Below are 21,760 nucleotides of genomic sequence, written 5' to 3'. Positions count from 1 at the left end.
CAGACTAAGTCAGGTAACTCTCCTCCTGCCGGTCGTCTCAGACCGCTCCCCATTCCTTCTCGACCATGGTCTCACATCGCCCTAGACTTCATTACCGGTCTGCCTTTGTCTGCGGGGAAGACTGTGATTCTTACGGTTGTCGATAGGTTCTCTAAGGCGGCACATTTCATTCCCCTCGCTAAACTTCCTTCCGCTAAGGAGACGGCACAAATCATCATCGAGAATGTGTTCAGAATTCATGGCCTCCCGTTAGACGCCGTTTCAGACAGAGGCCCGCAATTCACGTCACAGTTTTGGAGGAGTTCTGTCGTTTGATTGGTGCGTCCGTCAGTCTCTCTTCCGGGTTTCATCCCCAGTCTAACGGTCAAGCAGAGAGGGCCAATCAGACGATTGGTCGCATACTACGCAGCCTTTCTTTCAGAAACCCTGCGTCTTGGGCAGAACAGCTCCCCTGGGCAGAATACGCTCACAACTCGCTTCCTTCGTCTGCTACCGGGTTATCTCCGTTTCAGAGTAGTCTGGGTTACCAGCCTCCTCTGTTCTCATCCCAGCTTGCCGAGTCCAGCGTTCCCTCCGCTCAAGCGTTTGTCCAACGTTGTGAGCGCACCTGGAGGAGGGTGAGGTCTGCACTTTGCCGTTACAGGGCACAGACTGTGAGAGCCGCCAATAAACGTAGGATTAAGAGTCCTAGGTATTGTTGCGGCCAGAGAGTGTGGCTTTCCACTCGCAACCTTCCTCTTACGACAGCTTCTCGTAAGTTGACTCCGCGGTTCATTGGTCCGTTCCGTGTCTCCCAGGTCGTCAATCCTGTCGCTGTGCGACTGCTTCTTCCGCGACATCTTCGTCGCGTCCATCCTGTCTTCCATGTCTCCTGTGTCAAGCCCTTTCTTCGCACCCCGTTCGTCTTCCCTCCCCCCTCCCGTCCTTGTCGAGAGCGCACCTATTTACAAGGTACGTAGGATCATGGACATGCGTTCTCGGGGACGGGGTCACCAATACTTAGTGGATTGGGAGGGTTACGGTCCTGAGGAGAGGAGTTGGGTTCCGTCTCGGGACGTGCTGGACCGTTCACTTATTGATGATTTCCTCCGTTGCCGCCAGGATTCCTCCTCGAGTGCGCCAGGAGGCGCTCGGTGAGTGGGGGGGTACTGTCATGTTTTGTCTTAGATTGTCTTGTCATTTTGCTTTTCCTTCTGTTCGTTTTCCCCCTGCTGGTCTTTTTAGGTTCGTTCCCCTTTTTCTCTCTCCCTTCCTCTCTCTCTTCTCTCTATCGTTCCGTTCCTGCTCCCAGCTGTTCCTATTCCCCTAATCAATCATTTAGTCTTCCCACACCTGTTCCCTATCTTTTCCCCTGATTAGAGTCCCTATTTCTCCCCTTGTTTTCCGTTTCTGCCCTGTCGGATCCTTGTCTATTGTTCACCGTGCTGTGTCTGTGTATCGCCCTGTCGTGTCGTGTTTCCCTCAGATGCTGCGTGGTGAGCAGGTGTCTGAGTCTGCTACGTTCAAGTGCCTTCCCGAGGCAACCTGCAGTTCAAGATCGAGTCTCCAGTCTGTTCTCGTCATTACGAGTGGAATTGTGCTTTATGATTGTATTTTTACTTTACTGGATTAAAGACTCTGTTTTCGCCAAGTCGCTTTTGGGTCCTCATTCACCTGCATATCAGTTATAATGTGTTATTTTTATTGACAGTACTGTAATGGATTGGGGTTATAATGTGGTATTTTTATTGACAGTACTGTAATAGATTGGGGTTATAATGTGGTATTTTTATTGACAGTACTGTAATGGATTGGTGTTATAATGTGGTATTTTTATTGACAGTACTGTAGTGGATTGGGGTTATAATGTGGTCTTTTTATTGACAGTACTGTAATGGATTGGGGTTATAATGTGGTATTTTTATTGACAGTACTGTAGTGGATTGGGGTTATAATGTGGTATTTTTATTGACAGTACTGTAATGGATTGGGGTTATAATGTGGTATTTTTATTGACAGTACTGTAGTGGATTGGGGTTATAATGTGGTATTTTTATTGACAGTACTGTAATGGATTGGGGTTATAATGTGGTATTTTTATTGACAGTACTGTAGTGGATTGGGGTTATAATGTGGTATTTTTATTGACAGTACTGTAATGGATTGGGGTTATAATGTGGTATTTTTATTGACAGTACTGTAGTGGATTGGGGTTATAATGTGGTATTTTTATTGACAGTACTGTAATGGATTGGGGTTATAATGTGGTATTTCTATTGACAGTACTGTAATGGATTGGGGTTATAATGTGTTATTTTTATTGACAGTACTGTAGTGGATTGGGGTTATAATGTGGTATTTCTATTGACAGTACTGTAGTGGATTGGGGTTATAATGTGGTATTTTTATTGACAGTACTGTAATAGATTGGGTTTATAATGTGTTACTCGGTAGAGTCATAATTGTTTTGGACAGTTCCAAGCTGTATTGCTGACAGCTGCTCTTGGGCTCAGGTTTGGGGCTGGATACACGCAGGCTGTTATGGGGGCTGTCAGCTGAGGGACAATAGAACGGTAGACTGGAGCCCTTCTCCCTGAAGGAGAACAAATCTTCCCTGTCAGAAAGAGACAGCGCAGAAAACTTCATCCACCTCGGGCCCTGACAATACACTCTTAACAGCTATTTCTTCTGGCCCTGGCCTGTGGAAAAATCCCCATTCGGTCATGCATGAATGAGTCTGAATTGGCCCTGAAATGTGGATTTATGAAATGTGAGGGAAAATGCTGAATGATACTGAGGACTTTGAATGGAGCTGTGTAGCTGTTTTGGATGTTAATGGTTTGGTAATGATTCTGAGTGGAACAGGTGGCTGTCAAGGAATCTGCAAGGGAACAGAATGTCATGAGGGAACCAATCTGATGAAGTCACTCTCGGAGGGGGAAGACTAATGCCCATGCTCTCAATTGAGACGGCCGTGTGCCGAGCCACAAGCTGGGCCAAATGGAATTAAGGGAACACGGAAACGTTTACCGAGAGGTTGGTTTAGGCAGCGATGTCTGTGTGGGACTCAACAAAAATCAATTTGCCAACTTCCAAATCTAGTCCATGATTAATGAGAGGTTAATTTCATGGTCGGAGCGTCAATTTCCCCTCCCAAAATGAGATCTATTCCCCGATGCTAGCAGACTGGTGGAACATATAAGTGTTCTGAAACTTTTGGGAACATACATGATATGTCTTTCCACCACACATTGCTCTTGCTCTTTCTCTCTCAACCCGTGGGAGGGCGAGGGAAGAGGGGGGAAAAGGTTCTTGGATCAGGTTGTATCCTGTTTAATATTAAATCCTGCACCTTCAGAAAGTATTCAAAACCCCTTGTGTTACAACCCTTTGTGTTACAACCCCTTGTGTTACAACCCCTTGTGTTACAACCCCTTGTGTTATCACCCTTTGTGTTACAACCCCTTGTGTTACAACCCCTTGTGATCCAACCCCTTGTGTTACAACCCCTTGTGTTATAACCCCTTGTGTTACAACCCTTTGTGTTACAACCCCGTGTGTCACAACCCCTTGTGTCACAACCCCTTGTGTTACAACCCCTTGTGTTACAACCCCTTGTGTTACAACCCCTTGTGTTATAACCCCTTGTGTTACAACCCCTTGTGTTATAACCCATTTACATTTTTACATTTAAGTCATTTAGCAGACGCTCTTATCCAGAGCGACTTACAAATTGGTGCATTCACCTTATGACATCCAGTGGAACAGTCACTTTACAATAGTGCATCTAAAACGTAAGGGGGGGGGTGAGAGGGATTACTTATCCTATCCTAGGTATTCCTTAAAGAGGTGGGGTTTCAGGTGTCTCCGGAAGGTGGTGATTGACTCCGCTGTCCTGGCGTCGTGAGGGAGTTTGTTCCACCATTGGGGGCCAGGGCAGCGAACAGTTTTGACTGGGCTGAGCGGGAGCTGTACTTCCTCAGTGGTAGGGAGGCGAGCAGGCCAGAGGTGGATGAACGCAGTGCCCTTGTTTGGGTGTAGGGCCTGATCAGAGCCTGGAGGTACTGAGGTGCCGTTCCCCTCACAGCTCCGTAGGCAAGCACCATGGTCTTGTAGCGGATGCGAGCTTCAACTGGAAGCCAGTGGAGAGAACAGAGGAGCGGGGTGACGTGAGAGAACTTGGGAAGGTTGAACACCAGACGGGCTGCGGCGTTCTGGATGAGTTGAAGGGGTTTAATGGCACAGGCAGGGAGCCCAGCCAACAGCGAGTTGCAGTAATCCAGACGGGAGATGACAAGTGCCTGGATTAGGACCTGCGCCGCTTCCTGTGTGAGGCAGGGTCGTACTCTGCGGATGCTGTAGAGCATGAACCTACAGGAACGGGCCACCGCCTTGATGTTAGTTGAGAACGACAGGGTGTTGTCCAGGATCACGCCAAGGTTCTTGGCGCTCTGGGAGGAGGACACAATGGAGTTGTCAACCGTGATGGCGAGATCATGGAACGGGCAGTCCCTCCCCGGGAGGAAGAGCAGCTCCGTCTTGCCGAGGTTCAGCTTGAGGTGGTGATCCGTCATCCACACTGATATGTCTGCCAGACATGCAGAGATGCGATTCGCCACCTGGTCATCAGAAGGGGGAAAGGAGAAGATTAATTGTGTGTCGTCTGCATAGCAATGATAAGAGAGACCATGTGAGGTTATGACAGAGCCAAGTGACTTGGTGTATAGCGAGAATAGGAGAGGGCCAAGAACAGAGCCCTGGGGGACACCAGTGGTGAGAGCGCGTGGTGAGGAGACAGATTCTCGCCACGCCACCTGGTAGGAGCGACCTGTCAGGTAGGACGCAATCCAAGCGTGGGCCGCGCCGGAGATGCCCAACTCGGAGAGGGTGGAGAGGAGGATTTGATGGTTCACAGTATCGAAGGCAGCCGATAGATCTAGAAGGATGAGAGCAGAGGAGAGAGAGTTAGCTTTAGCAGTGCGGAGCGCCTCCGTGATACAGAGGAGAGCAGTCTCAGTTGAATGACTAGTCTTGAAACCTGACTGATTTGGATCAAGAAGGTCATTCAGAGAGAGATAGCGGGAGAGCTGGCCAAGGACGGCACGTTCAAGAGTTTTGGAGAGAAAAGAAAGAAGGGATACTGGTCTGTAATTGTTGACATCGGAGGGATCGAGTGTAGGTTTTTTCAGAAGGGGTGCAACTCTCGCTCTTTGAAGACGGAAGGGACGTAGCCAGCGGTCAGGGATGAGTTGATGAGCGAGGTGAGGTAAGGGAGAAGGTCTCCGGAAATGGTCTGGAGAAGAGAGGAGGGGATAGGGTCAAGCGGGCAGGTTGTTGGGCGGCCGGCCGTCACAAGACGCAAGATTTCATCTGGAGAGAGAGGGGAGAAAGAGGTCAGAGCACAGGGTAGGGCAGTGTGAGCAGAACCAGCGGTGTCGTTTGACTTAGCAAACGAGGATCGGATGTCGTCGACCTTCTTTTCAAAATGGTTGACGAAGTCATCTGCAGAGAGGGAGGAGGGGGAGGGGGAGGAGGATTCAGGAGGGAGGAGAAGGTGGCAAAGAGCTTCCTAGGGTTAGAGGCAGATGCTTGGAATTTAGCGTGGTAGAAAGTGGCTTTAGCAGCAGAGACAGAGGAGGAATATGTAGAGAGGAGGGAGTGAAAGGATGCCAGGTCCGCAGGGAGGCGAGTTTTCCTCCATTTCCGCTCGGCTGCCCGGAGCCCTGTTCTGTGAGCTCGCAATGAGTCATCGAGCCACGGAGCGGGAGGGAGGACCGAGCCGGCCTGGAGGATAGGGGACATAGAGAGTCAAGGGATGCAGAGAGGGAGGAGAGGAGGGTTGAGGAGGCAGAATCAGGAGATAGGTGGGAGAAGGTTTGAGCGGAGGGAAGAGATGATAGGATGGAAGAGGAGAGAGTAGCGGGGAGAGAGAGCGAAGGTTGGGACGGCGCGATACCATCCGAGTAGGGGCAGTGTGGGAGGTGTTGGATGAGAGCGAGAGGGAAAAGGATACAAGGCAGTGGTCGGAGACTTGGAGGGGAGTTGCAATGAGGTTAGTGGAAGAACAGCATCTAGTAAAGATGAGGTCGAGCGTATTGCCTGCCTTGTGAGTAGGGGGGAAGGTGAGAGGGTGAGGTCAAAAGAGGAGAGGAGTGGAAAGAAGGAGGCAGAGAGGAAAGAGTCAAAGGTAGACGTGGGGAGGTTAAAGTCGCCCAGAACTGTGAGAGGTGAGCCGTCCTCAGGAAAGGAGCTTATCAAGGCATCAAGCTCATTGATGAACTCTCCGAGGGAACCTGGAGGGCGATAAATTATAAGGATGTTAAGCTTGAAAGGGCTAGTAACTGTGACAGCATGGAATTCAAAGGAGGCGATAGACAGATGGGTAAGGGAGAAAGAGAGAATGACCACTTGGGAGAGATGAGGATCCCGGTGCCACCACCCCGCTGACCAGACGCTCTCGGGGTGTGCGAGAACACGTGGGCGGACGAAGAGAGAGCAGTAGGAGTAGCAGTGTTGTCTGTGGTGATCCATGTTTCCGTCAGTGCCAAGAAGTCGAGGGACTGGAGGGAGGCATAGGCTGAGATGAACTCTGCCTTGTTGACCGCAGATTGGCAGTTCCAGAGGCTACCGGAGACCTGGAACTCCACGTGGGTCGTGCGCGCTGGGACCACCAGAGTAGGGTGGCCGCGGCCATGCGGTGTGGAGCGTTTGTATGGTCTGTGCAGAGAGGAGAGAACAGGGATAAACAGACACATAGTTGACAGGCTACAGAAGAGGCTATGCTAATGCAAAGGAGATTGGAATGACAAGTGGACTACACGTCTCGAATGTTCAGAAAGTTAAGCTACGTAGCAAGAATCTTATTGACTAAAATGATTAAAATGATACAGTACTGCTGAAGTAGGCCAGCTGGCAGTGGGTGCGTTGTTGACACTACACTAATCAAGTCGTTCCGTTGAGTGTAATAGTTTCTGCAGTGTTGCTATTCGGGGGCTAGCTGGCTAGCTAGCAGTGTTGTTTACGTTACGTTGCGTTAAAAGAACGACAATAGCTGGCTAGCGAACCTAGAAAATCGCTCTAGACTACACAATTATCTTTGATACAAAGACGGCTATGTAGCTAGCTACGATCAAACAAGTCAAACCGTTGTACTGTAATGAAATGAAGTGAAAATGTGATACTACCTGTGAATGCGACCGGGTTGTTGAGTTCTATACAGAAGACGTTGGCTAGCGTTGGCTAGCTAGCAGAGTCACCTACGTTAAGGACGACAAATAGCTGGCTAGCTAACCTCGGTAAATTAAGATAATCACTCTAAGACTACACACTCTAAACCTAAACAACACAATTAACTTGGATACGATGATACGAAGACAGCAAAGACAGCTATGTAGCTAGCTAACACTACACTAATCAAGTCGTTCAGTTGAGTGTAATAGTTTCTCCAGTGCAGCTAATCAGTGGACGTTAGCTAGCTGGCTAGTGAAGACTACGTTAGGACGGCGAAATACGATAATTACGCAATTATCTTGTGTTGCAACCCCTTGTGTTACAACCCCTTGTGTTACAACCCCTTGTGTTACAACCCCTTGTGTTACAACCCCTTGTGTTCTGTTACAGCATGAACTTAAAATGGATTACATTTAGATTTGTTTTGTCTTTTGCTTTAACACAATGCCCGATAACGTCAAAGTGGAATTTTGTTTTTTGAAATTTGTACTAAATAATAAAGAATCCAAAGCTGAAATGTCTTGAGTCAATAAGTATTGAACCCCTTTGTTATGGCATGCCGAAATATGTTCAGGAGCAAAAATGTGCGGAACAAGTCACATAATAAGTTGCATGGTCTCACTCTCCGTGCAATACTAGTGTGTTTAACATGATTTATGAATGACTACCTCATCTCTGTGTGCCACACATACAATTATCTGTCAGGTCCCTCAGTTGAGCAGTGAATTTCAAACACAGATTCAACCACAAAGACCAGGGAGGTTTTCCAATACCTCACTGATTGGCACTGATTGGTAGACATTGAATATCCCTTTGAGCATTCACTTCGGAAGGTGTATCAATGCACCCAGTCACTACAAAGATACAGGCCTCCTTCCTAACTTGGTTACTGCTCAGGGATTTCACCATGAAGCCAACGGTGACTTTAAAACAGTTAGAGCTTAATGGCTGTTATGGGAGAAAACTTGTTGGATCAACAACATTGTAGTTACTCCACAATACTAGCCTAATTGACAGAGTGAAAAGAAGGAAGCTTATACAGAATAAACATTTTCCAAAATTTGCACCCTGTTTGCAACAAGGCACTAAAGTAATACTGCAAAAAATGTGGCAAAGCAATTCCCTTTTTTCCTGAATACAAGGTGTTATGTATGGGGACAATCCACTGCAACACACTATTGAGCACCACTGTTGTCACGACTTCCGCCGAAGTCGGTTCCTCTCCTTGTTCGTTCGGCGGTCGACTCGCCGGTCTTTTAGCCATCGCCAATCCACCTTTCATTTTCCATTTGTTTTGTCTTGTTTTCCCACACACCTGGTTCACATTTCCATCATTACTTGTTTTTACCCCTATATCTGTGTGTGATATTGTTTGTTGTACGTTCTTGTGCACATTGTGACTGGTGTGCGATGGGTTTCTACCCAGATTTTGCTATTCTGGATGCCGTTGGTTTATATAATTAAACTGCTCCTGTTATTACCCAGTTCTGCTCTCCTGCGTCTGACTTCCCTTCCACCAGTTACACACCCCTTACAACTCTCCATATTTTCAAGCATAGTGGTGGCTGCATCATGTTATGGGTATGCTTGTAATTGTTCATTCTGGGGATAAAAAATAAAAATAAAAATAATTCATTTTGAGGATAAAAAATAAACGGAGCTAAGCACAAGCAAAATCCTGGAGGAAAACCTGGTTCAGTCTGCTTTCCACCAGAAATTGGTAGATGAATTCACCTTTCAGCAGGACAATAACCTAAAACACAAGGCCAAATCTACACTGGACTTGCTTACCAATAAGACAGTGAATGTTCCTGAGTGGGCAAGTTACAGTTTTGACTTAGATCTGCTTGTAAACATATGGCAAGACCTGAAGATGGTTGTCTAGCAATGATCAACAACCAATTTGACAGAGCTTGAAGTATTTTGATAGGAATAATGAGCAAATATTGTACAAATCTGGTGAGGAAAGCTCTTAGAGACTTACCCAGAAATTCTCACAGTTGTAATCACTGCCAATGGTGATTCTAACATGTACAACGTTTTCACTTTGTCACTATGTGGTATTGTGTGTAGATGGGTGAGGGGGGAAAAACAACAACGTTTTCACTTTGTCACTATGTGGTATTGTGTGTAGATGGGTGAGGGGGGAAAAACAACAACGTTTTCACTTTGTCACTATGTGGTATTGTGTGTAGATGGGTGAGGGGGAAAAACAACAACGTTTTCACTTTGTCACTATGTGGTATTGTGTGTAGATGGGTGAGGGGGAAAAACAACAACGTTTTCACTTTGTCACTATGTGGTATTGTGTGTAGATGGGTGAGGGGGAAAAACAACAACGTTTTCACTTTGTCACTATGTGGTATTGTGTGTAGATGGGTGAGGGGGAAAAACAACAACGTTTTCACTTTGTCACTATGTGGTATTGTGTGTAGATGGGTGAGGGGGAAAAACAACAACGTTTTCACTTTGTCACTATGTGGTATTGTGTGTAGATGGGTGAGGGGGAAAAACAACAACGTTTTCACTTTGTCACTATGTGGTATTGTGTGTAGATGGGTGAGGGGGAAAAACAACAACGTTTCACTTTGTCACTATGTGGTATTGTGTGTAGATGGGTGAGGGGGAAAAACAACAACGTTTTCACTTTGTCACTATGTGGTATTGTGTGTAGATGGGTGAGGGGAAAAACAACAACGTTTTCACTTTGTCACTATGTGGTATTGTGTGTAGATGGGTGAGGGGGAAAAACAACAACGTTTTCACTTTGTCACTATGTGGTATTGTGTGTAGATGGGTGAGGGGGAAAAACAACAACGTTTTCACTTTGTCACTATGTGGTATTGTGTGTAGATGGGTGAGGGGGAAAAACAACAACGTTTTCACTTTGTCACTATGTGGTATTGTGTGTAGATGGGTGAGGGGGAAAAACAACAACGTTTTCACTTTGTCACTATGTGGTATTGTGTGTAGATGGGTGAGGGGGGAAAAACAACAACGTTTTCACTTTGTCACTATGTGGTATTGTGTGTAGATGGGTGAGGGGGGAAAAACAACAACGTTTTCACTTTGTCACTATGTGGTATTGTGTGTAGATGGGTGAGGGGGGAAAAACAACAACGTTTTCACTTTGTCACTATGTGGTATTGTGTGTAGATGGGTGAGGGGGGAAAAACAACAACGTTTTCACTTTGTCACTATGTGGTATTGTGTGTAGATGGGTGAGGGGGAAAAACAACAACGTTTTCACTTTGTCACTATGTGGTATTGTGTGTAGATGGGTGAGGGGGAAAAACAACAACGTTTTCACTTTGTCACTATGTGGTATTGTGTGTAGATGGGTGAGGGGGAAAAACAACAACGTTTTCACTTTGTCACTATGTGGTATTGTGTGTAGATGGGTGAGGGGAAAAACAACAACGTTTTCACTTTGTCACTATGTGGTATTGTGTGTAGATGGGTGAGGGGGAAAAACAACAACGTTTTCACTTTGTCACTATGTGGTATTGTGTGTAGATGGGTGAGGGGGAAAAACAACAACGTTTTCACTTTGTCACTATGTGGTATTGTGTGTAGATGGGTGAGGGGAAAAACAACAACGTTTTCACTTTGTCACTATGTGGTATTGTGTGTAGATGGGTGAGGGGGGAAAAACAACAACGTTTTCACTTTGTCACTATGTGGTATTGTGTGTAGATGGGTGAGGGGGGAAAAACAACAACGTTTTCACTTTGTCACTATGTGGTATTGTGTGTAGATGGGTGAGGGGGAAAAACAACAACGTTTTCACTTTGTCACTATGTGGTATTGTGTGTAGATGGGTGAGGGGGAAAAACAACAACGTTTTCACTTTGTCACTATGTGGTATTGTGTGTAGATGGGTGAGGGGGGAAAAACAACAACGTTTTCACTTTGTCACTATGTGGTATTGTGTGTAGATGGGTGAGGGGGAAAACAATTCAATCCATTTTGAGTTCAGGCTGGAACAAGAAAATGTGTAATAAATCAAATGGTATGAATACCTTCTGAAGGCACTCTACGTCATGTGGCGTAGCAAACTAAAACACTACACGGTTAATTAAGTGGAACCACTGACATGTTCATGACTTCCCCTCTTCACAGCTGGAGGAAATATGGAGTGCTGTTGTTACACCCCGGACTACAGGTCCAGAGTTAACAGCAGGGTAAGTGTGAGAGTAACACCATGGAGGAAACGTTTCAGTGTGACGGGGAGAATGAGTTCATACAGAACGAGGTGGCTGATTACAGAAGGAACACAGGAATAAAAACATGCAATAACTCTTCCTGTTTTAACCTCCAATAAGATCCAAGACGCTGATCCTCTGATCATCAACACGAGGGCCCCACAGGGGTGCATGCTCAGTCCCTTCCTGTACTCCCTGTTCACCCATGGCTGTATGGCCAAGCACGTCTCCAACTCAATTATAAAGTATGCTGACAACACGACAGTGCTAGGCATGATTACCAACAACGACGAGACTACAGGGTAAGAGGTGAGAGCCCTGGCGGAGTGGTGTCAGGAAAATAACCTCTCCCTCAACGTCAACAAAATGAAGGAGATGATCGTGGACTACTGGAGACAGCAGAGAGAGCACACCCCCATCACATCGACAGGGCCGCAGTGGAAAGGGTCAAAACTTGATATTCTTCGGTGTGCACATCACTGACAGCCTGAAATGGTCGCTTCACAACCAACAGCATGGTGTAGAAGGCACAACAGCGCCTCTTCATCCTCTGCAGGCTAAAGAAAATTGGCTTGCCACCTAAGACCCTCACAAACTCCTATAGATGCACTATCGAGAGCATTCTGCCCGGCTGTTTCACCGCCTGGTATGGCAACTGCACTACCCACAACCACAGGGCTCTCTAGAGGGTGGTGCTCCCAGTTTATTTCTTCAAACAAAGCTGCTTACCTAGTGCAGATTCAGTCTTCCCAACCTGGTGCAGGTCTACAATTTTGTTTCTGGTGTCCTTTGACAGCTCTTTGGTCTTGGCCATAGTGGAGTTTGGAGTGTGACTGTTTGAGGTTGTGGACAGGTGTCTTTTATACTGATAACAAGTTCAAACAGGTGCCATTAATACAGGTAACGAGTGGAGGACAGAGGAGCATCTTAGTGGGACAAACAGATGTCCTCTTGCTCAGTTGTGCCCCGGGGCCTCCCACAATTTTTTTGCACTGTTCTGTGAAGGGAGTAGTACACAGCGTTGTACTAGATCTTAATTTTCTTGACAATTTCTCAATTTCTCACATTTCTCACGCCTTCATTTCTCAGAACAAGAATAGGCTGAGGTGTTTCAGAAGAAAGTGCTTTGTTTCTGGCCATTACACGCAGTGTAAGGGATGGAATGGAGTCTAAGGGATGGAATGGAGTGTAAGGGATGGAACGGAGTATAAGGGATGGAATGGAGTGTAAGGGATGGAATGGAGTGTAAGGGATGGAACGGAGTGTAAGGGATGGAACGGAGTGTAAGGGATGGAACGGAGTGTAAGGGATGGAACGGAGTGTAAGGGATGGAACGGAGTGTAAGGGATGGAATGGAGTGTAAGGGATGGAACGGAGTGGAATGGATGGAACGGAGTGGAATGGATGGAACGGAGTGTAAGGGATGGAACGGAGTGTAAGGGATGGAACGGAGTGTAAGGGATGGAACGGAGTGGAATGGATGGAACGGAGTGTAAGGGATGGAACGGAGTGTAAGGGATGGAATGGAGAGTAAGGGATGGAACGGAGTGGAATGGATGGAACGGAGTGTAAGGGATGGAACGGAGTGTAAGGGATGGAACGGAGTGCAAGGGATGGAACGGAGTGTAAGGGATGGAACGGAGTGTAAGGGATGGAACGGAGTGGAATGGATGGAACGGAGTGGAATGGATGGAACGGAGTGTAAGGGATGGAACGGAGTGTAAGGGATGGAATGGAGTGGAATGGATGGAATGGAGTGTGCACACAATTGGCCCAATTGTAAATAAGAATTTGTTCTTAACTGACTTGCCTGGTTAAACAAATAATTATGAAAGAGTAATGTAAGTGTAATTGCTAAGGAGTCGACAGGAGCCAATGAAGACCTGGCCAACTTGTAATAAGGATATCTGTTTGCTCAAATGGAGAATGGCTGAGTCAGACAACATTGTGGTGTCCATGGATGGTAGCACATAGAAAGGTAAACACACAAACTTTTCTCTCACACACACAAACCGTCATGTTGGGAGGGCCATAATTCCCCATGTGAAACGGTCCCTCCAGAGTGCTTATTTATATCCCTTGTCACTTCAGACCAGGGTCGTAAATCCTGCCATGCTTACCAAGCACAAATTTCCCCTTCATCAGGGATCCACACCCTGTGGAAGCACCAGTCCGAGCCCTGAAATACAGCCCAGTGACTAGAACAGGTTGTAACCTACTGGGAGCAATGCAGCAGACACAACACACACACACACACACACACACACACACACACACACACACACACACACACACACACACACACACACACACACACACACACACACACACACACACACACACACACACACACACACACACACACACACACACACACACACACAAAAGATGGATCCTATTACTAACTTAACCTGATTGTTACTGTGGAATTATAACTCATTATAACCTGCATATTAAATACATATCTTTGTTATTACTATGGAATAGCATCACCTCCATATCCTTGATAGTAGTGATTAAGTATTAACTTATTCACTGTGTCTATCCTCCATGATCCAGAGGGTGGAGTAATGAACCACATCATTTATGGTAAAGTGTAACATAGTAGATGCTTCTTCTCATGCCACACACTGACGTCCTCTTTCCTCCCCACACCCCATAAAGGTTCCTCTCTGTCTGTGTCTGTCTGTGTGTGTGTGTGTGTGTGTGTGTGTGTGTGTGTGTGTGTGTGTGTGTGTGTGTGTGTGTGTGTGTGTGTGTGTGTGTGTGTGTGTGTGTGTGTGTGTGTGTGTGTGTGTGTGTGTGTGTGTGTGTGTGTGTGTGTGTGTGTGTGTGTGTGTGTGTGTGTGTTTGTTTAACTATACATGTGGGGACCAGAAGTCCCCACAACAATAGTAAACAAACAAAACATTGACCAACTGGGAACATTTCGTTAGTGCCCTCAAGGTCAAATGCTATTTCTAGGGGGTTTGTGTGTCCACAGAGCTAATAGGATGTATCACTGTAATTAGCCATGAGAGAGAGAGGATGACTGCATTCAGTCAGACCCAGTTGTTGGTCTTAGTAAGCAGGCAAGCAAGCAGGCAGGCAGGCAGGCAGACAGGTCTCTGGATCCTGGCAACAGTACATTTCTCCCAGTGACAGCTCTGCACTGTGGCTCACCTTCCAGTCTCACCTTCCAGTCTCACCTCCCAGTCTCACCTCCCAGTCTCACCTCCCAGTCTCACCTCCCAGTCTCAGCTCTGCACTGTGGCTCACCTCCCAGTCTCACCTCCCAGTCTCACCTCCCAGTCTCACCTCCCAGTCTCACCTCCCAGTCTCACCTTCCAGTCTCACCTCCCAGTCTCAGCTCTGCACTGTGGCTCACCTTCCAGTCTCACCTCCCAGTCTCACCTCCCAGTCTCAGCTCTGCACTGTGGCTCACCTTCCAGTCTCAGCTCCCAGTCTCAGCTCCCAGTCTCACCTTCCAGTCTCACCTCCCAGTCTCACCTCCCAGTCTCAGCTCTGCACTGTGGCTCACCTTCCAGTCTCAGCTCCCAGTCTCAGCATCAGCTTTATCTGGCACACTCCCTCTGAAATTCAGACCACACACACACACACACACACACACACACACACACACACACACACACACACACACACACACACACACACACACACACACACACACACACACACACACACACACACACACACACACACACACACACACAAACGTATTACCGCATACACACAGGCACACTGACACACAACGCATACACACACAACCACACATAGCCTATACATATACACACATATGTACATTCTGTACACATTACAAACATGCAAGTGTGCAAACACACACACACACACACGCACAAACACACAGGAAAAGGTGTGAGCAGGAATCACACAAATATAATAATGCAATTCCTTCCACACGACTTACTTGATGTGCCATCAGAGAGGTGAGAAAGCAGCTTGTCAGCACAGGCCGGGGGAGCAGCCTGGGGCTAGAGTTGCAGCTGCTCGGGCTTCTTGACGCTGTCTGGAGACAGTGTGACAGGTGAGGCCCTGAGGCTAACGGCAGCACCGGGTACAGGAGGGTAATGCGAATGTAAATTGACTTGGGTGAGCGTTAGATCAGCTCAGTGCTCATAATGTACTGCTGGAAGCACAGTTTAGTCCATCGACATGGAATGTTTGTTGCATTGCTATTAGCAGTGGTTAGCTATTAGCTTGTGGCAAACCAGCTGGCTTTTTTTTACATTTTATTTACTTGAGTAGCATGAGTACTCAGTCTAAGGGAACACAGGCCTAATAAAGACCATTAGAAAAGGCAATTAACAAAGAGGAAAGTATGTAAATAGCACTCATTAAGAATAATGATTGGATATTCTTTTCAAATAGTTACTGTTTAGTAGCTTAGTTGCTAGTGGATCTGAATCTGAGAAACGTCCTATAGCTTTGTGTATGGGATGGCAGGGCTGCTTACCACGGGAGTTGGTTGTCACTGTGCTGTGTTAGAATCAGCGCGTTGCTGTGAATTGATGACAACATTTTAGACGAAGACAAACATGGACCTGTTGATGTACAGTTGAAGTCGGAAGTTTACATAAGCTTAGGTTGGAGTCATTAAAACTTGTTTTTCAACCACTCCACAAATTTCTTGTTAACAAACTATAGTTTTGGCAAGTCAGTTAAGACATCTACTTTGTGCACAACAAGTCATTTTTCCAACAATTGTTTACAGACAGATTATTTCACCTATAATTCACTGTATCACAATTCCAGTGGGTCAGAAGTTGACATACACAGCATGAAAAATTCCTGAAAATTATGTCATGGCTTTAGAAGCCTCTGATAGGCTAATTGACATAATTTGAGTCAATTCTATGTCCTGTGAATGTGTTTCGAGGCCTATCTTCAAACTCAGTGCCTCTTTTCTTGACATCATGGGAAAATCAAAAGAAATCAACCAAGACCTCAGAAAAATAATTGTAGACCTCCACAAGTCTGGTTCATCCTTGGGAGCAATTTCCAAATGCTTGAATGCACCACGTTTGTCTATACAAACAATAGTACGCAAGTATAAACACCATAAACGCAGCCGTCATACTACTCAGGTTGGAGACGCGTTCTGTCTCCTAGAGGTGAACGTACTTTGGATGCGAATAGTGCAAATCAATCCCAGAACAACAGCAAAGGACCTTGTGAAGATGCTGGAGGAAATGGGTACAAAAGTATCTATATCCAGTAAAACGAGTCCTATGTCAACATAACCTGAAAGGCCACTGCTCCAAAACCGCTATAAAAAAAAGCCAGACTATGGTTTGCAACTGCACATGGGGACAAAGATCGTACTTTTTATAGAAATGTCCTCTGGTCTGATGAAACAAAAATAGAATGGTTTGGCCATAATGACCATCGTTATGTTTGGAGGAAAAAGGGGCCAAAGAACACTATCCCAACCATGAAGCACGGGGGTGGCAGCATCATGTTGTGGGGGTGCGTTGCTGCAGGAGGGACTGGTGCACTTCACAAAATAGATGGCATCATGAAGAGGGAAAATGATGTGGATATATTGAAGCAACATCTCAAGAAATCAGTCAGGAAGTTAAAGCTTGGTTGCAAATGGGTCTTTCAAATGGACAATGACCCCAAGCATACTTCTAAAGTTGTGGCAAAATTGCTTAAGGACAACAAAGTCAAGGTATTGGAGTGGCCATCACAAAGCCCTCAATCTTATAGAAAATTTGTGGGCAGAACTGAAAAAGCATGTGCTGGCAATAAGGCCTACAAACCTGACTTAGTTACACCAGCTCTGTCAGGAGGAATGGGCCAAAATTCACCCAACTTACTGTGGGAAGCTTGTGGAAGGCTACCCGAAACGTTTGACCCAAGTTAATCAATTTAAAGGCAATGCTACCAAATACTAATTGAGTGTATGTAAACTTCTGACACACTGGGAATGTGATGAAAGAAATTAAAGCTGAAATAAATAATTCTCTCTACTATTATTCTGACATTTCACATTCTTAAAATAAAGTGGTGATCGTAACTGACCGAAGACACAGGATTTTTACTAGGATTCAATGTCAGGAATTGTTTTGTTTTTTTAAGAAAAAAAAAGAAAAACGGATTTTAAATGTATTTGAGGTGTATGTAAACTTCCGACTTCAACAGTATATGTTCTATATCTTTGATGTTTTGGGGTTTCCATGAACTAAGCCGGTTGTTGTAGAGTGAAGAAAGAGGCATGCACTGTAGGCTATACTATTCAGATTTTACACTTTATTAATAGATTCATCTCGTTTCAATACTTTTCAACAGAGAAGTTGTATGTATGTACAGTATGTGTCATTGCTATTATACATACAGTAAACAAACCATGAATAAACTGAGGCAAATTGAATAACATTACGAAGTATCGTTACATTTCACATTCTAATAAAAACTATTGTATATATTTCATGTTAGCTTATGAGATAAGTACTGTTATAATGATGTAAGAAAATGGTCAAAACACCAAGTAGGTAAATGGAGGCAGAGGGCTGCATAGCCTCTTGATTTCCTCTAAAGAACATTCATCTAACACTTTTACACTAGTGAGTCATTTAATGTCAACAGAAAAGTCAAGACAACATTTCAGAAGTTAGTCAGTGTTTAATCTTCCAAATGTCAGAATCATTATCTTACATCTTCTCTGTGAAACCATTTCTTCAGACTACTTCTTGAATTCCACTCCTTTTTCTTCGCAAACTTGTAGACGCATCCAAAGAGATCAGGGAACATTGTCAATATGTCAACAGAATCCGCATCCTCAATGCTTCAGAGAGAGAGAGAGAGAGAAAAATATTCAACCACCTTCAATGGTAAGAGAGTAAATAAAGTTCATGTACATGTTTTTAGACAAAACTATTAATATGTCTTACTAGTGCTCATGAAGGTTGCGTATGAAGCGCAACAAACCCAATGTGTTGTCTGGGTAGGCCTTCTTTTTACCATCCAACTTGTTCATCAACTCAGGCGGTATCTGTGTACACAAATAAATAACAGTAAGTGTGACTACTACTAGACGAGACACTACACTAGGACGAATGTACATGTAAATAAAATGTATAAAATGGCGTCTTGTTCACCTTGGACTTCCACTTTGTAAACGACCTCGCCTCAGCACACTGGTCCAAAGCATGAAGGAGTCCTGGGTCTGCTTTGCGACAGTTCTCTGCTTCCTTCTCGTTACCAATTTTTCGTAAGTACTCCACTCTCCTGAAAAACAACAGTGTACCTTTAAATGCATTCAACTGGGTCAGTGTCAAACGGTGATCACATTTGCATTGAGATAAATCGTCGTTAGAATCTGAACCCATTGAAAAAGGTAAATGCCCAGTGGAAATAGTGATGGCTATAAGTAAATCACTGATCTTAACTAACCTTCTGATTGACAAGTATTAGCACTGCTTCTCACCTCTCCTCTGGCCAGAAGTATGGGTGGGCCAGTGTGTCCTCCACTGTAGGTCTCTTCTCTGGGTCTTCATTGATCATCCACTCAATGAGGTCCTTGGCCACTTCATCCTCAACATGTTCCAGTGTGTACTTCCCTTGAAAAATGTTAACTTCACAATGGATGCCTTTGCCAAATGGATGATGTCCACCAGAGATGATGTAATACATTAACATCCCGGCCACCTGAAAAGTATATAATAATCATTTATAATGTATTACATTTCTATAGCGCTTTTCATAACAATAGCAAAATGCTTCAATAGCAAAAAACAAACAACCAATACATCATCATGAGTAGCCTAACTGTAGTTAGCTAGGTCAACCAATACATCATCATGAGTAGCCTAGCTATAGTTAGCTAGGTCAACCAATACATCATCATGAGTAGCCTAGCTATAGTTAGCTAGGTCAACCAATACACCATCAAGAGTAGTCTAGCTATAGTCAGCTAGGTCAACCAATAGAGGCCGAGTCTTTGAGCGCATGCATCCTCCAAAGATAGAGAGACCGTTCATGGCTTGATCAGAAGGTGGTGGTCAGGGAGATGGTTGATGGTCCTTCTGTAGCTCAGTTGGTAGAGCATGGCGCTTGTAACGCCAGGGTAGTGGGTTCGATTCCCGGGACCACCCATACGTAGAATGTATGCACACATGACTGTAAGTCGCTTTGGATAAAAGCGTCTGCTAAATGGCATATATTATGAAGTGTCTGTCGATCTTGTAGAGGGCTACTCTGGGAACTGGACTTCTCCTTCACAACAACTTCTCCTCACCACGCGCTCTCACCACTGGTGTCCCCCAGGGCTCTGTTCTAGGCCCTCTCCTATTCTCGCTATACACCAAGTCACTTGGCTCTGTCATAACCTCACATGGTCTCTCCTATCATTGCTATGCAGACGACACACAATTAATCTTCTCCTTTCCCCCTTCTGATGACCAGGTGGCGAATCGCATCTCTGCATGTCTGGCAGACATATCAGTGTGGATGACGGATCACCACCTCAAGCTGAACCTCGGCAAGACGGAGCTGCTCTTCCTCCCGGGGAAGGACTGCCCGTTCCATGATCTCGCCATCACGGTTGACAACTCCATTGTGTCCTCCTCCCAGAGCGCTAAGGACCTTGGCGTGATCCTGGACAACACCCTGTCGTTCTCAACTAACATCAAGGTGGCCCGTTCCTGTAGGTTCATGCTCTACAACATCCGCAGAGTACGACCCTGCCTCACACAGGAAGCGGCGCAGGTCCTAATCCAGGCACTTGTCATCTCCCGTCTGGATTACTGCAACTCGCTGTTGGCTGGGCTCCCTGCCTGTGCCATTAAACCCCTACAACTCATCCAGAACGCCGCAGCCCGTCTGGTGTTCAACCTTCCCAAGCTCTCTCACGTCACCCCGCTCCTCCGCTCTCTCCACTGGCTTCCAGTTGAAGCTCGCATCTGCTACAAGACCATGGTGCTTGCCTATGGAGCTGTGAGGGGAACGGCACCTCAGTACCTCCAGGCTCTGATCAGGCCCTACACCTAAACAAGGGCACTGTGTTCATCCACCTCTGGCCTGCTCGCCTCCCTACCACTGAGGAAGTACAGTTCCCGCTCAGCCCAGTCAAAACTGTTCGCTGCTCTGGCCCCCCAATGGTGGAACAAACTCCCTCACGACGCCAGGACAGCGGAGTCAATCACCACCTTCCGGAGACACCTGAAACCCCACCTCTTTAAGGAATACCTAGGATAGGATAAAGTAATCCTTCTCACCCCCCCCTTAAAAGATTTAGATGCACTATTGTAAAGTGGCTGTTCCACTGGATGTCATAAGGTGAATGCACCAATTTGTAAGTCGCTCTGGATAAGAGCGTCTGCTAAATGACTTAAATGTAAATGTAAATGTAAACATAGTTTAGTATGTATTCTATCAATTTGACAAATAGGTCTGGTATTCAAAGTATAGTATAGTAAACTAACCTGAATATCGGTGCTCCTCTTATATCCGATCCCACTGTCTTCATCTAAAGTTTCTCTGGCCTTCCAACATTTTGTTCCTGCACTGATTGTATGTAGAGTTGTTTGTCCCATGTTCAATTGTCGACTTATACCGAAATCGGCTAATCTCGCTCTGCCTGTAACATCTGAAGAGAAGATCATATACATGTAGCATTGAAATGTAGGTTAATAAATAAAACATCAAAATAATATTTCTTTAGCCCACATTTTTGTTGAATTACTACATGGTCTGGTCTTACCTATTAAAACATTCTGGGGTTTTATATCCCGGTGCAGAATTTTTGTGTTTAGACTATGCAGAACGCTTAGACTGCAGAGCACCTCGTGCACTATTTTCTTCAGGACAGGGGTTTTGTCCTCTGGTAGGTGGTCTTTGATGTATTCATCAAGGGTGTATTCACAGAGCTGAAGAACAAGGTAACCGAAGTGCTCGTCCTCTGCAAAGTCCACATATCTCACAATGCAGGGACTATCCAGCTGAGGTAGTCTTAAAAAACCCTCTTCTCTCTTCAGATCTTGATAGTTTGACTTGAGCATTCTCTTCACGGCTACCTCAGTAACATCATCCTTCAAGCCCAGAAAGACTTCAGTTCCATCACTTCCTTTGGCTATTTGGAAATCCGGATGGACGACAAGATTGAGATTTCCCAATCTGTAAACCTTGCCTACATCTATGTTGCTGAGTTCCTCCAACTGAGGCCTCCACCGCTCACTAACTTTGTGCCATTTCCGGGGTTTCAATTCGTCGGTGGTGGAGGGAAATGGTTTAACACTGGAATTTTCCCCATGTACACCAGATTCTTCAACTGGAATTGATGAAGCATCAAGATCTGGCTTCTCAGTCATGTCAGGTGTACTTTT

At 45.6% G+C, this 21,760-nt stretch overlaps 1 protein-coding gene across 1 annotated transcript; it reads right to left on the bottom strand.

The window, feature by feature from the left end:
* Window positions 1-17,667: 17,667 nt before the first annotated feature.
* Window positions 17,668-21,754, bottom strand: LOC124021782 (serine/threonine-protein kinase/endoribonuclease IRE1-like). Its single transcript, XM_046336897.1, has 6 exons — window positions 21,139-21,754; window positions 20,861-21,024; window positions 18,865-19,085; window positions 18,536-18,665; window positions 18,329-18,429; window positions 17,668-18,222 (listed from the first exon to the last, which is right to left on the bottom strand). The coding sequence occupies exons 1-6, from the start codon at window positions 21,743-21,745 to the stop codon at window positions 18,084-18,086; spliced, it is 1,362 nt and encodes a 453-aa protein (XP_046192853.1). The 5' UTR covers window positions 21,746-21,754; the 3' UTR covers window positions 17,668-18,083.
* Between the last annotated feature and the right edge of the window lie 6 nt (window positions 21,755-21,760).

Source organism: Oncorhynchus gorbuscha, unplaced genomic scaffold (assembly GCF_021184085.1).
Source record: "Oncorhynchus gorbuscha isolate QuinsamMale2020 ecotype Even-year unplaced genomic scaffold, OgorEven_v1.0 Un_scaffold_1207, whole genome shotgun sequence".
Lineage (NCBI taxonomy): Eukaryota > Metazoa > Chordata > Actinopteri > Salmoniformes > Salmonidae > Oncorhynchus > Oncorhynchus gorbuscha.
This window is presented reverse-complemented; position numbering and strand designations above follow the sequence as displayed.